The following is a 15,000-nucleotide window of genomic DNA, read 5'->3' as shown; positions in this document are numbered from 1 at the left end:
CCGATGCCAAGGTTGCCAGCAGGAAGAAATGGAAACTCTCTTACAGGGAAAGGATTGACCTGATTAAAACCTACCTGATCCTGGTATTTCTGTATGTCTGCTTTCTCTGTGTTTTGCCAGTGTCTCTCTATACAAAGATCTACAGCTGTTTCTTCCAGCTGTTATGGGGGAACAAACTGAACCTCGTTAAGAGGTCTGTAACCTACCTTCCCAGGCAGATGGGTGGCTTAGGTATGGTCAACCCGGTGGTATTCTTTTCTCTGATGTTTTTAAAACATAATTTTGGTAACATGCTGGCAGAGGAACCACCTGAGTGGGCTGGTATTTTTTCAGTACTGGTTTAGGCCTTTTCTGTGAAGCTGGGAGAATGGTGGGCCAGTGAAAAGCCTGAGGGTCCAACACGGTAAGCTCCGGGCTTATGTTGCCCCGTGCCTGAAAATGCTTTAGCAGTGGCAAGTGACATCGGAGAAAATTAAGTCTCTTCCTAGGAAGGCCCTGGAAAGGAGGGTTGTTGAATCTGCCTTTAGCGAGCCACTGGCCTTGAGGGATTGCCCAGGCCCTGTTACAAGGCAGGGTCTGCGTTTGAATACCTTAGAGAGAATCCCTATAAGGCCGCATTCACACTTGAGCGTAGCGTTTTTGCACGTTTTTTACCATGATTTTTACCGCGACTTTCAGGCGTTTTTTTCAGGCGTTTTTTGGAGGCAGGCATTGACATCTATCAAAAACGCTGGTAATCAGCCCAAAAAGAAGCTCATGTACTTTTTTCAGCTACAGGCATTTTGCTTCAGGCGTTAAAATGCTCAGATGTGAACAGGGGCCATTTAAATGAATGGGGTTTTACTTTTTGGGCGTTTTGGTATTTTTTTTTAGCGTTTTTGGAGCTGAAAAACGCTCAAAAACGCCCAGGTGTGAATGGAGCCTAAAGTTTTGGGATTTGGCCATGCTCTCGTTCCATGGCAGATTCTATGTGAAGGGCAAATTGAACCATCGCTCTGTGGAGAACCATGGTTTTCCAAGTGTGGAGTGTGGCAGTTTGGAGGAGACGATGGACCATTTCTTGCTTCAGTGCCCCTTCAATATAGAAGTCTATAAGTGGGTGGGTGGGGCTCTGGGTATCCCTTTCCTTTCCCGCTTGAGTTATGCGGAGTGGTCGTACGGGTCTTTTGAGTCGCATCGGGATTTTGAGACACTTTTTTTACTCAGCTTAGTAGTCCGTTACTTTATGTGCAATGCACGGTGTCAGGTTTCCACTCAGAAAAAAATCCTTCCTGTCGACGTGGTGGTGCACAACACTCTGGGTGAGGTTGGGAAGATTTGGGGTCTTGAGAAGGACAGGTGGCGGCCGGGAGCCTGGACAAAGGCGTGGAGGAATATCAGGTCCCCGTAGCTGCTATCTGTCAGTCTCTGGGTGTGCGGCTTTTCTTTCTGTCCTTTCACGTCCCCTAGATTTTTTTAAGATCAGATTTTTGGAAAAAGGCTGCATTCATGGGATCAATGTGTAACCGTTTCTTTGCCTGAGGGTGTGTTTTGGTGGAGGTTAGGGCTCTGTTGAGTTCAACCATGATAATAATAATCTGAAAATGTATTGGTATATTTAGTTTTCTTTATGTTTTTTTCTTTCTGCCAAAAAGCAGTTTTCTGTTTCTATGCTGATGTAAGCTATTTGTGTATATATAATTTTTTATTTGCTTTGTATATATGTAAATATGTTTTTATTATGTTTGTAAGATTTTTAATAAACAAAAATTTACATTACGAAATGAATGTCCTCACCCATGTCATAAGGTATGCACAAATGTCCCTTATGCCCCGTACACACGCGTCGATAGTTGGCCGTGAATTTTCGGCCAATGTCCGATCGGCCGATTTTCGGCTTGTTAGTATGATGCTTTCGACAACCGACTCCGACTTTTCGGCCGAATAAAATCTGGTGTGCAGGCTATAAAATTTTTGTTGGCCGTCACCACAACGGCCGATTTTCCATCAGTCAGTACAGATTTCGGCAGACAAAAATCTGATGAGCAAGACTGGGCATGCTCAGAGAAGAAAAAACACACGGAAAGTAAACCAGCACATGACATCACTTCTGAAGTAGATTTTTGTTGGCCGAGAAAATTTGTGTGCAGTCTAGAGCACATTTCAACCAACACAACAACACTGGACAAAAGTCGGCCGATCGGTCGGCCGATAATCGTTGCGTGTGTACGAGGCATTAGAAGCTTGAATCACACAATGACATATTAGTTCTGGGTGGAGTGATCATTTAATATTTTCAATCATGCCAGAACGCTGATTATCTAACCCATGCTGATATGAGGGAATGGAGTTTAGGCAGGGCCACTTATCCATCATAACCATTCGGCAATGTGAAAGTTACATTTGAAGCACCTGTTCCTGCTGCCCCTCTTACCTTCTGTTCCTGATGCAGGACCATTATGACTGGGGTTTGAGAGCCATTAAGTCTGTCTTGGTGGTAGCTGGTTCCCTGAAGAGAGGAGACCCAGATCGCCCGGAAGACCAGGTCCTTATGAGAGCTTTGCGAGATTTCAACATTCCCAAGATAGTGACAGATGACATGCCTGTGTTCATGGGTCTCATTGGAGACCTGTTCCCGGCCCTGGATGTCCCTAGGAAGAGGGACATGGACTTTGAGACGTTTGTGAAGCAGGCTGTACTGGACCTGAAACTGCAAGCTGAAGATAACTTTGTTCTGAAGGTAAAATAACTGGTTGTTGTGTTGTAAGTAGTGATTCACCGATATCAGTTTTTTTGAGACAATGTATCAATCAAAGTACCAATACTTTTTCGTAAGTACTCACCAATAGTGGCTGCTTGTCCATTAGGGGCGCAGGGTCGCCGCCCCCCCCATTCATGCATCCGGCCCCCTAATCTACATGCAGGGCGCCAGACGCATGGATTCCAATGTGGGATTTTCTTTTTTTTTTTTTAAGCACGTGATTTGAGCCAGAGGCTCTAATGGGCTTGATAAAAGGGTGGGCTCGGGGAGCAGAGCACTGCACCCTGAGCCCACCCAGTTGTGTGACAATAGCGAATGGATATTTGCTATTGCAACACTGATTCTCGTCCCAGCCAATCAGGAAGCGGGTCCTGACTCCTGAGACCTGTTTCCCGATTGGCCGAAAGAAGAAGGCATCCTATAGGCCAAGAAGGAGGGAGGAGAGGAAACATAGAGACTGAGGGGGAAGCCGCCGCCGCCTTTCAGTCCCGCGGAGCAAGGCAAGTAAACTGGCATGGGGGGATATGGTGGTGCGGGCTGTAGTGATTGGGGGGTCCATCTAGATCACCATTGAGATATTTATAAATTGCTATCATGTCACCTCTCAGGCATCTCTTCTCCAGGGAGAATAAATCAAGCGATTGCAGACGCTCTTCATAATTAAGGTCCTCCAATTCCCTAATTAGTTTAGCTGCCCTTCTCTGGACTCTCTCCATCTCCAACACATCCCTCCAGAGTACTGGCGACCAGAACTGGACAGAATACTCCAGATGTGGTCGGACCAGAGTTTTATAAAGTGGAAGGATTATAGTCTTATCTCTGGAATACATCCCTTTCTTTATGCATGCTAATATTCTGCCGGCTTTGATGTAGCTGGATTTCAAAGCCACACCAGGTTCACACCAGTGCGGCTTTGAAATCAGCGCAATTTCAAAGCCACAGATCAGTGTGATTTGGACCTTCGATTTCATTGCGGCTTCATTTAACAGAAATCAATGCAAGTCGCAATTGTGTTAAAAAAAAAGGTATTGGTTTTAGTATCAGAGCATTTGCAAAAGTACTTGTGGAAATGCTTAGTATCGGCACCGATACTGCTATCATTGGAACGCTAGTTTTAAGTATGTTTAAAGGATAGTTACGTTTTATTAATTCTGCTATATCTGAAATTAATATTTTTTTCGGCTGCATTGCGGCATATGGTGAAGTCATTTTAAATACCAAGTAAGTGATTTTTAATCAAATTGATACAATTGGCAAACAATAAAATAAGCATACATTCCCTTCCAATCGATTAGATCGGCCAGGGTGGTAAACTATCAATCCTGTTGCATCAGTTGGCAGCATTGAGATGCTTTGTTCATAAATTCAATCACATTTCAATCAATCAGATTATGAAATTGCATGGGGAAACAGATATGGAATCAATAACTTATGATTGTATCTTACAACTAGCAATCAAAACCCACTTCCCCATGTGTGTCATATTGATCTAATGGATTGCCAACTATAGATCAATTACTCCTGTCAGGAGCGATTGAAGCTTGTATGGTCACCATAAGCCCTCCCATAAGACTTGTTTTACCAGAAATGGTCTTCTTGAAGTGACATCCTGTAAATTCTGCCTGTTCTTCATAGGTGGTCCAGCTGGAAGAGTTACTGGCTGTCCGGCATTCTGTATTCATTGTTGGCAATGCAGGTACTGGCAAGTCTCAAGTCCTAAAGTCCCTGAACAAGACCTACCAGATCATGAAGAAACGTCCCGTATGGACTGACCTGAACCCCAAAGCAGTCACTAACGATGAGCTGTTTGGCATCATTAATCCATCTACCCGAGAGTGGAAGGACGGTACGTCAGTTTCCTGGAAAGATCTTACAGATTAATGAAATGTGATGTTTTTACTATTAGTAAGCTGGGCAATATTTAAAATTTGAAAACATCTTTCCGACCTTGGTTTAAAGCCTATACACACCTGGCATTGGATGCAGTCCCAGATCTTCTGTCCTGTCTATTAGGCAGGTCAGGGCTCACGATCTACCACATTGCATGTGTAGCACTACGCCCCAGTATATTGAGTACCCCTATTCCTGCACAGCAAGGCAACACGCATTTTCAGACTCTCACTTAGAGAAAAGGAATTAATCCATGGGCTTGTTTTAGTTGTTTTATTGGGGTAAACAACTTGGAAAGGGTATAGGGATTATGGGATGCCCAGCTTGATTTGAAGAACAACAGATGGGGACAAACTTCCTTCTCTATGTGCACAAAAATGAAGATCCTGGACTGTACTCCACCCCGGAATAAATGCAGTCTCTATGGATCAGTGACGCTTGCAGATACTACCAGCCCACCTGGCTGCCTTGACTACCAGCATGCCTTGTTGCCCTGAAGAATGCCCCAGGACAAGGGTTTGGGATGTAGCTCAGTGCTGTCCCTGGAAAGTATGCTATGTCTGGCAGTCTTTCCTCTTGTATGCCCCTGGGTGTTCTGAAGTACTCACACTGTTTCTTGATTCCTGGTGCAGTGGGCAAGACTACTGTTCACGCCTCCTAGTTTTCAGATCTTCTCATGACAGCCAGGATGTCTTCTGCACAAGACCCAAAGGAAACCGAGATCCCTCTCTTGGGCTTCCTCTTCTTTCTTTCCTCAGCTCCAGCCTGGAGGCAGAGCTACTCAGCCCCGGGGTCCCCTCCTGGGTCTCATGACAGCAACCTCAGCATTCCATCTTCCACCCAACTCCCCTGCTGGCCAGGCTCCATGATATTTTTGTTTGTTTTCAATGGTTTTTATTGAAAGATTTTTTAAAGGAACAAAGAAAGTGTAAAATACAACATACAGTGGTACATCAGTCTCAATTGTCTTCCATTATACTCTAATAAGGAATCACTAAAAACAATCACAGTGTACAATATTCCAAATTGCATAGCGCATATGCCCAGGCTCCATGATATTTAAGGGCTGATACAGCTACCCTGTCAGTGCTTTCTGCCTGGGAATGGGCCAGATTCCCTCAAGCAGGGGCGTAACTACAGGGGTTGCAGGGGTTGCAATCGCTACCGGGCCCCATGCTCCAGGGGGCCCGGTAGCAAACCAGTGGGTGAACTTCCAGGATCTCAAAGGTCACACTTGCGACCGGGCACTGGCATTGCACCACTGTGGGGAGGCCCCAAGATTGCAGGAAGGGGGCCCACTGCAGAACTTGTGAAAGGATCCTGCTGCGGGGCCATGCAACGAGAGTAAAGAGCCCCAGGATCAGTGGGAAGAGCCCCGGGCTTGAAGGGAAGGGCCCCCGGCCAGGGGTCTGGGGGGCCCTTCATGGTTTCTTGCATCGGGGCCCTGAAGATTCTAGTTACGCCTCTGCCCTCAAGTATATAGATCAGGACCTCCTACCCTCCACCCACTAACTTCCAGAAGCTTCTCCAAGATTCTAGAATCAGGGGGAGGTACTGGGGACCTGCCCTGTAGAGCCCCCCAGCCTGACCTGGAGTAACCCAACCCAATTACAGACTCGCACAGCTGCCATGAGTCAACAAAAGAAATTTACCTACATTAGAGGGTGCTACACATGTGCGTCTAAAATTGAAATAAAACCCCACTACATGTAACATGTCCTATAGGGTGGCTTAGAAAGCCGAAGAAGATTAGCATTAGCCCACCATCATCATGAGACCACCACCAAACAATTCAGGATCTACTCATCATTTAGACGTGTAGTTTTTAGTATAAATGACATCTGGATATGTGTTTTGTTATCATATGTTCAGTTTGGATATCTTATTTTTTAAGAAGCCAAAGAAAGTGATTTTATTGACAACTGTAGAAAAAGATCAACGCTGTTAATTTTTGGCCATTGGAGCATGGAACATTAGATCTGTGTCTTCAGTTTGTCCAACCCAAAGGGTTACATTTAATAACTGAATTAGTAGAGAAAAGAATGCATCTCTTTTTTGCTCTCTTGTTCCCTGTCCAGTGCAATATATCTGATATTTGGGGAGCTGATCCTCAGCAATGGGAAAGATGCTCAAGTCAGTAATTAATATTCTGTGTGTATTGCAGGGCTGTTTTCCTCGATCATGCGTGAACTGGCAAACATAACACATGACGGGCCCAAGTGGATAGTTCTTGATGGAGATATTGATCCAATGTGGATTGAGTCCTTGAATACCGTCATGGATGATAATAAGGTACGTGAGGTGGAGGATGGCAAAGAGTTCATCCAGAAATCTTTCTGTGTCATCCCCCTGCATTATCTCTGAGCCAAGGTCAATGGTGAAGTCTTGCCTAATGGATACCAGCAGCCATCTTCTTCCATATGATCACATGACTGAAAACACATGGGCAAAGAAGGAGTCACTTTAAAGCCTAATGCCAGGCAGATATGAAATACAGAATTGAATGCAGATCTGTGTGCAATATTACATCATGAAATTTATTTTTTAATTACAAAGATTGTAAGTACTTGAATTTGACCTGGTTCCGTCCTTCTATGATAGACAAAAATTGAGACATGGCCCTGTATGTAGTGGCGCCACATCCAATGAATATGTAGAAAGGAATAAGAGAAACACCCCTAAGGGTAATAGGACTTTAAAGGCATCCACTGTTAATCTCATAAAAAACATACAAAATTTATTATAGTAGCATACTAGAAAAATTTAATTCATAAAAACCATCAGATGAGCAAATATGCACAAAAGTGCTATACAACATGCTCCTAAAGCATGGGTGTCCAACCTCTTGGCTTCTCTGGGCCACATTGAGTGTAGAGAAATTTTCTCGGGCCGCATATAAAAAATATATACTATAGTTAAGGTATATAAGTAATAAAACGCCGCCACGCCCTTCCCACGCTGACGCCGCCCCCCCCCCCCAGCACTAATTTAACACAACTAGAGGTTGATCCCTTCCGAGGCAGCCTTTGCCTACAGTTAGTTGGAAGCCACTGTGGCCGTGCCCCGACCTGACTTCCTTCCTCCCCAGCAAAAAATATAAAATATTGTCAGGGCCCCCGGGCCGCAGGTTGGACATGCCTGCCCTAAAGCAAGAGAACCCATATATTCTCTGATATGTGCCAGGGTCTGATGTCTGTGCATCACAAGGACGAACGACCTCCTGTGTTCGGGTCAAAAGGATTCTAATGTGTAGATGCCAATGGATCACTATGCTTTTCGCTATGCTGCTTCCTCAGGAGATCCTATATGTGCTAGGAGACATGGCATTTGGATAGTAGACATAGGGCACCCAGTGTCCTCTCAGTTTGACTCTATGGGTTGATGATGGCGGTGGGGGCAGAAGTTATAGGAACCCGGGGAGAAGGGGAAATGAAGAGATCGGTTCTTCTATATGCAGCCAGCCTCCCCGCTTCAACTATCCAAGCGTACAGGGGGGCCGCACGGGCCCCCTGGAGTATGGGGCTGGGTCGCAATTGCTACCCCTTCGACCCCTGTAGGTACGCCCCTGGATCCCTTACATTGCTAGTTATTGTAAAAGTGACCCCTTACTTTGCTGGTCATTGTAGAAGTGCCCCCTTACATTGGTATTCATTGTAAGGTAAACTCCCCCCAAGCTATGAATGTTATCTCGTTGGGTGTTGTCTTCTGTGAAGTCGCCTTCTTTGTTACACGAATTCCATCTCGGTGGGAGGGGAGATCTAGCAGCCATTTTGAGTAAGGTAATAAGTTGCAACAGTATGCATCATAAGGTGAAATAGACATTTCACTAAGACTCCATTCACACCAGCGCGACTTGTCAGGCGACTTGTCAGCCTGACAAGTCGCACTCCCTCGCGGTCCATTGACTGCTACAGGACCCGTTCTAATAGGAGCGACACAAGTCGCTCCGACTTAGAAAAAGGGTCCTGTACTACTTCGGGGCGACCTCTGAGCGACTTGCATAGATTTCCATTATGTGAAGTCCTTGCAAGTCGCTCCGAAGTCGTGGTGCATGGGAATGCACAAGTCGCCCCTGAAGTAGTACAGAGTCGTGCCACCCCAGGGTGAACCAAGTCTAAAACCATTGATTACATCCATTACAAAAGTGACCCCTTATATTTCTGGTCATTATAAAAGGGAACCCTTACATTAGTGGTCATTGTACAAATAAACCCTTACATTAAATGTCAAAGGAATATTCTGTTCTTAATTTGGTAATGGGTGTAGGGTGGAGATGGGTGTAGGTTGGGGATTAAGCTTCCTCTGCTAAAGGAACGCCTAGCAACTTTTAAAGGAACTCTAGTTGATAAAGCCTCTTCTACCCCTTTAGTAACTCAACCCTACCATTGCACCTCTGTGGCTGAAGAGGTTCTCAGCTTTCCTCTAGAAAGGGGCTGACATAACAAAATGCTGCCTGTTGTAATAATGGGAAGCTTTCCACGGCTGACTCGTGTTTAAGTCATACACATGTTTTCATATTGGTCTTTTCTGCAGGTTTTGACCCTGGCCAGCAACGAGCGTATTCCTCTGAATCCCACCATGAGGCTGGTGTTTGAGATCAGTCACCTGAGGACCGCGACCCCTGCCACCGTTTCCAGAGCCGGTACGGAGTCCATTGCTTGCCTGATCCATTGGGGAAAATTCTGAAATGCAACTTGTTGAACTAAAATTCTTTGCCCACTAGGCATAAATCACTGCCCAGAGTCTCCTCTACTATTTAGAGGATCGTCCTCTTTTGAAATCTTTTTTTTTTCCATTGATCAGTTTGATGCAATGATGGTGATTGAAGAGTCTACAATGTTCTGTTTTATTTTTTATGCTACAAACATGTATTCTATTCTATTCTATACTATTGTTTTCTATTTTAATCTCCTATTTTCTATTATATTCTTTTCTTTTATTTTGGTTTCAGTTGTTTTGGATTCTATTGTAATCTAGCCTTTTTGAATTCTAATTGATTTTATTTGAAAATTCAAATTTCGGAAGACCGTCATATTCTATTTCATTTTATTCTATTCTATTTTATTCTATTCTATTCTTTTTTATTATTTTTATTCTATTGCTTTATCATTGTATGTACTGTTTTATTGTATTCTTTTTTTTGAAAATTGAATTCTAATTTTTTTTTCGAATTTGAATTTGTATTGGAATTAGATTAGAATTGGTTTTCGATTCCAAATCCAATTTCGTCTGAGGTTTGGTTCGTTATTTTGGATTCGTTTTAAATTCTTTACTGTTGTAATTCAGTAATTTGGATGAATCCCAATTTCTGAATAAGAAAAATTCATCAGAATTCAGATTCAGAATGAAATGAGTTGCACGTGCCTTTTTGAATTCTAATTGATTCTATTCGAAAATTCAAATTTCGGAAGACCGTCATATTCTATTTCATTTTATTCTATTCTATTTTATTCTATTCTATTATTTTTTATTATTTTTATTCTATTGCTTTATCATGGTATGTACTGTTTTATTGTATTTTTTGAAAATTGAATTCTAATTTTTTTTCGAATTTGAATTCGTATTGGAATTAGATTAGAATTGGTTTTCGATTTCAAATCAAATTTCGTCTGAGGTTTGGTTCGTTATTTTGGATTCGTTTTAAATTCTATTGTAATTCAGTAATTTGGATAAATCCGAATTTCTGAATAAGAAAAATTCATTAGAATTTAGATTCAGAATGAAATGAGTTGCACATGTCTTACTGGGGAGGAAAGGGGCTAAATGAGGCGGACTCTAAATGAAGCAGACTCTAAATGAGGCAGACTCTAAATGAGGCAGACTCTAAATAAGGGAGACTTTAAATAAGGCAGACTCTAAATAAGGGAGACTAAATGAGGCAGACTAAATGAGGCAGACTCTAAATGAGGCAGACTCTAAATGAGGCAGACTCTAAATGAGGCAGACTTTAAATAAGGGAGACTCTAAATGAGACAGACTCTAAATAAGGGAGACTCTAAATGAGGCAGACTCTAAATGAGGCAGACTTTAAATAAGGGAGACTCTAAATGAGGCAGACTCTAAATAAGGGAGACTCTAAATGAGGCAGACTCTAAATGAGGCAGACTAAATGAGGCAGACTCTAAATGAGGCAGACTCTATGTGACTTGCTGCTGCTTCTAATGCAGAGGCTCACAGTGTGCAGTGAAATCAGAGGATGCCATTTCAGTCCAGGAGAGGAGACAATACATTTGTGGAAGATTGAAGGTAGGCCGGAGGTAGTTGATTACTGCATGCAGATGTTGGAGACCTAGACATGTAGAGGGGCAAATTTTGAATGACAACTACACTTGGCCATGTCCCACTTCCAGTATCTTTAGATACTTTTTTTTGGGAAAAAATGATTACCAATAAACAATGTTACCATCATTTTCCTTTCCAGGCATTCTGTACATCAACCCGGCAGACCTGGGATGGAACCCGCCAGTCACCAGTTGGATTGACAAGCGGGAAGTGCAATCCGAGAGAGCCAACCTGACCATCCTGTTTGACAAGTACTTGCCGCTGTGTCTGGATACACTCAGGACCAGGTATGGGGACTGACATAGGGAGCATTTTTCTAAAGAGAGATTTTAGTTTTTCCTTTCCACCAGAATTGGGGTGGTTTTCGGTGTAATCTACCATTTATATTCAGGCTGGAGTTAGGTTGTACATTACTTCCTACATTATAGCCCTGAATGCTGAAATGTTCCTTACAATATCCAATGTGCCGACCTAAATGTATGATCTGAGCGTACCGATACATGGGGGTGTTTTCTTACCTTGCGTGTTTTTTTTTTTTTTTTTACCCTTGGTTTTGTTACTGTTTGTATTGAGCTCGGGAATGCCCGATAAGCTCTGTTTTGTATTATTTCATAAAACTTAGGCTACGTTCACATCTTGGCGTTGCTATTACAGGCGTTTTTATGGGCGTTTTTTCAGGCGTTTTTGCAGGCGTTTTACAGGCATTTTTACAGGCGTTTTTTGTGCAGGCGTTTTTAGATTGAATAGAAACCAATGGAAAATGCCTGTAATCTGCCCAAAAAGAAGCTCATGTACTTTTTTGAGCGTTGGGCGTTTTGCTCACAGCGTCAAAACGCTCAGATCTGAACAGGGGCCATTGAAATGAATAGGATTTGTCTTGTTGGGCGTTTTGAGAGCTGATCCTAGAGCAGAAAAACTCCCCAAAAACGCCCCAAAACGCCTACATGTGAACGGAGCCTTAGGCTCCATTCACACCTGGGCGTTTTTTAGTGTTTTTCAGCTCCAAAAACGCTCAACAAAAACGTTCCAAAACGCCCAACAAGTAAAACCCCATTCATTTAAATGGCCCCTGTTCACATCTGAGCGGTTTAACGCCTGAAGCAAAACGCCTGTAGCTGAAAAAAGTACATGAGCTTCTTTTTGGGCTGATTACCAGCGTTTTTGATAGATGTCAATGCCTGCCTCCAAAAACGTCTGAAAATCGCAGTAAAAAATCGCGGTAAAAACGTGCAAAAAACGCTACGCTCAAGTGTGAATGCAGCCTTACAATAAAAATAATTTACAAAAAAAAAACCACTTCTGGACCAGAAGGCAACTTTTTGCAATTCGGCACAGTGTTATTTTTAATGACAATTGCACGGTTGTGCTACGATGTACCCAAATAAAATGTATGTCCTTTTTTCCCACAAATAGAGCTTTCTTTTGGTGGTATTTGATCACCTCTGCAATTTATTTTTATTGCGCTATAAACAAAAAAAGTGCAACAATTTTGAAAAAAAAAAAAAAATCACTTTCTGCTATATAACATCCCCCCCCCCCCAAAAAAAAAATTTAAAAATCAAATTTTTTTTCATCAGTAATTCCAATTTGTATTCTGCTACATATTTTTGGTCAATAAAAGCCCAATAAGCGTATTTTGATTGGTTTGCACAAAAGTTATCGCGTCTACAAACTATGGGAAAGATTTGTCATTTTTATTTTTCTTCATTTTTTTTTACTAGTAATGGCGGCGATCTGCAATTTTTAGCGGGACTGCAACATTGCGGTGGACAGATCGTACCCCTAACTGACATTTTTGACACTTTGGGGGGGGGGGGGCTAAAAATATGCACTGCTACTGTAATAATGACACTGGCAGAGAAGGGGTTAACCCTGGGGCGATAGTTCCCTTATAGTTTGTTTAATCCTGAGGTGGCTCAATATTTGACTTCTGAATACGATTGGTTCTGATCAACATCTTTATGTGAATTCATACAATGGATTCTTTCAAAAGACTCTTGGATGTACATCTCAAGGATCAGAACATTAAGGGGTATGTGAGATGATTACGGCCACACACACCTACACAGGTTGAACTGGATGGACTGTTGTCTTTAGTCAACCTCAACTACCCTGTTTCCCTGAAAATAAGCCCTACCCCGAAAATAAGACCTAGCGTTATTTTCGGGAATGTCTGCAATAAAAGCCCTACCCCCGAAAATAAGCCCTAGTTAAAGTTGTTGTAAAAACATGTAATCTATTTTGTAAAAAGATTATATAATGTGCAGTGTGTCTCCTTTTTGTAACTTTATTGTGGCAAATACCTTATTTACCGTGCTGCTGGGCGCTCACGTGACCCGCCGGCGATCGTCTCCTCTCCTCCCGGCTGGGGTCAGCTGCCTCTCCCTCTTCAGTGCTTGGAGCAGGGAAGAAGAGCTTCGGCGGGTCACGTGAGCGCCCAGCAGTGCGGTAAATAAGGTATTTGCCACAATGAATGTTACAAAAAGGAGACACACTGCACATTATATAATCTTTTTACAAAACCGATACATAATTTTACGATACGTTTAACCATTGTTTATTTTTGGGATTACAAAATGTCATAATGCTGACTCCGGAGCTGATGGGGGGAGAGGGGGAAAGAAGACAGAGGACACAGGAACTTTTTTAAAAAAACATTTTATTGTTTTATTCCAGGTGTTTTAGAACACAGAGAGGGGTAAATAAATTAATAAGACACCCCCTGAAAATAAGCCCTAGTGTGTTTTTTGTATCCAAAATTATTATAAGACCCGGTCTTATTTTTGGGGAAACACGGTACTATGTAACTATAAACTACTATGTAATAATGGTGACCTATGTACAGATGTGTTGACCGGTAAATTCATTTCTACAGATACACCACATGTAACTGTCTGTACAGAGTTCCCCTTTAAGTCCGTGTCATAGTTGCCCACGCAGCCCTTCCACTGGTTGCGTTCGATGTTCTTACAATCCCCATATCCCCCATCTATTTATTATGACCATTGTTTACACAAACCGCCTCATTAAAGAAATATCCGGACATTTGCTCCTTCTCCGGGGTCCATCTTGAATTCATGAGCCGGGGGTACGAGCGACCATCGAGGCGGACGGTTTCCCGGCAGCACAGAAGATGTAATGAAGAGGATGCGGACTAATTAGCGGCAACGTCTCCTTTCAGGGCGCGCTTTGTCTGGCTGAAAGGTTCATTTGGATGTTTACATAATAGATTCCCCATGAAATAGTCATCAGACATCGGCGTTCTTTCATATTTCATATCTTTGGAGTTTTTTTTTTTCTTTCTTAATCCATAAAGTGGCATCGCGCACACAGGCACCTGCTATATCCGCCGCACAAAGCTCGCCGTGCGTCATGCAGCATATGGCAGAAGCAGGACCGCGTCCTCAATTCCGAAGGCACAAAGAACCCAATCCCTCTGTTGTTTCCTCAACTCGTTTTTTAATATTATTCTGTCTAGCCGGCTTCCTCTGTCAGCGTGTTCTAGATACACCCCAGAAACAAAAAAAGCCGTATTTGTTTATTTACTTTACGCATTTCTTTATTAAGAATTTTTTACTTCTTCTGGTGCCCTGTGGAGTCTCTGCATGCTCCGTGCTGCCACCAGCTGCACTGTCCCGAAAATATCCCCTTTCATTTTTAACTGGTTCTATCAGCTGCTCTGTAACAGAATGCATATAGACCGGTCAGAGCACCAAACGTCCAAGATTTTTAATGATATAATTGATTCATAGCAGATAAACGCAACACGTTTGGAGGGCCAAACACACCCACACCCCCCCCCCCCCCCCCGTTCATTGGAGCCTCCTTGCTACGTTGAATAGCACAGACTTAACTAGCTCCTGAAAATGTTGGTAGCACCTGGGCTTTTACTGTGTCGCCATCACAAAGACAATGTCATGGGCCCTGTTTGAGTAGGGAGCCCTTTAGTTGCCAAACCACCCCTGTGTACAGGGATATGGGACCCTGTCTGTGAGTAGACCCCAGTTGTTAAGATGGTTTTGGCACCCTAAGTTGGCTTCTGGGGTAGGGTGACCAGACGTCCTCGGTTTCCGGGGACAGTCCCCGGA

The 15,000-nt window shown here is 43.1% G+C and overlaps 1 protein-coding gene across 1 annotated transcript in view; it reads left to right on the top strand.

Moving 5' to 3' along the window:
* The window catches only part of DNAH9 (dynein axonemal heavy chain 9), a 346,411-nt gene that overhangs the window by 133,175 nt on the left and 198,236 nt on the right, over positions 1–15,000 (top strand). The window contains exons 31-35 of the mRNA XM_082272319.1: positions 2,432–2,719; positions 4,376–4,586; positions 6,795–6,922; positions 9,164–9,272; positions 11,052–11,199. Coding sequence (XP_082128445.1) covers positions 2,432–2,719; positions 4,376–4,586; positions 6,795–6,922; positions 9,164–9,272; positions 11,052–11,199 — 884 coding nt within the window. The remainder of the gene's footprint in view (positions 1–2,431; positions 2,720–4,375; positions 4,587–6,794; positions 6,923–9,163; positions 9,273–11,051; positions 11,200–15,000) is intronic.

The sequence above is a fragment of the Pelophylax lessonae genome, assembly GCF_965119305.1.
Source record: "Pelophylax lessonae genome assembly, chromosome: 11".
NCBI classification, from domain to species: domain Eukaryota; kingdom Metazoa; phylum Chordata; class Amphibia; order Anura; family Ranidae; genus Pelophylax; species Pelophylax lessonae.
This window is presented reverse-complemented; position numbering and strand designations above follow the sequence as displayed.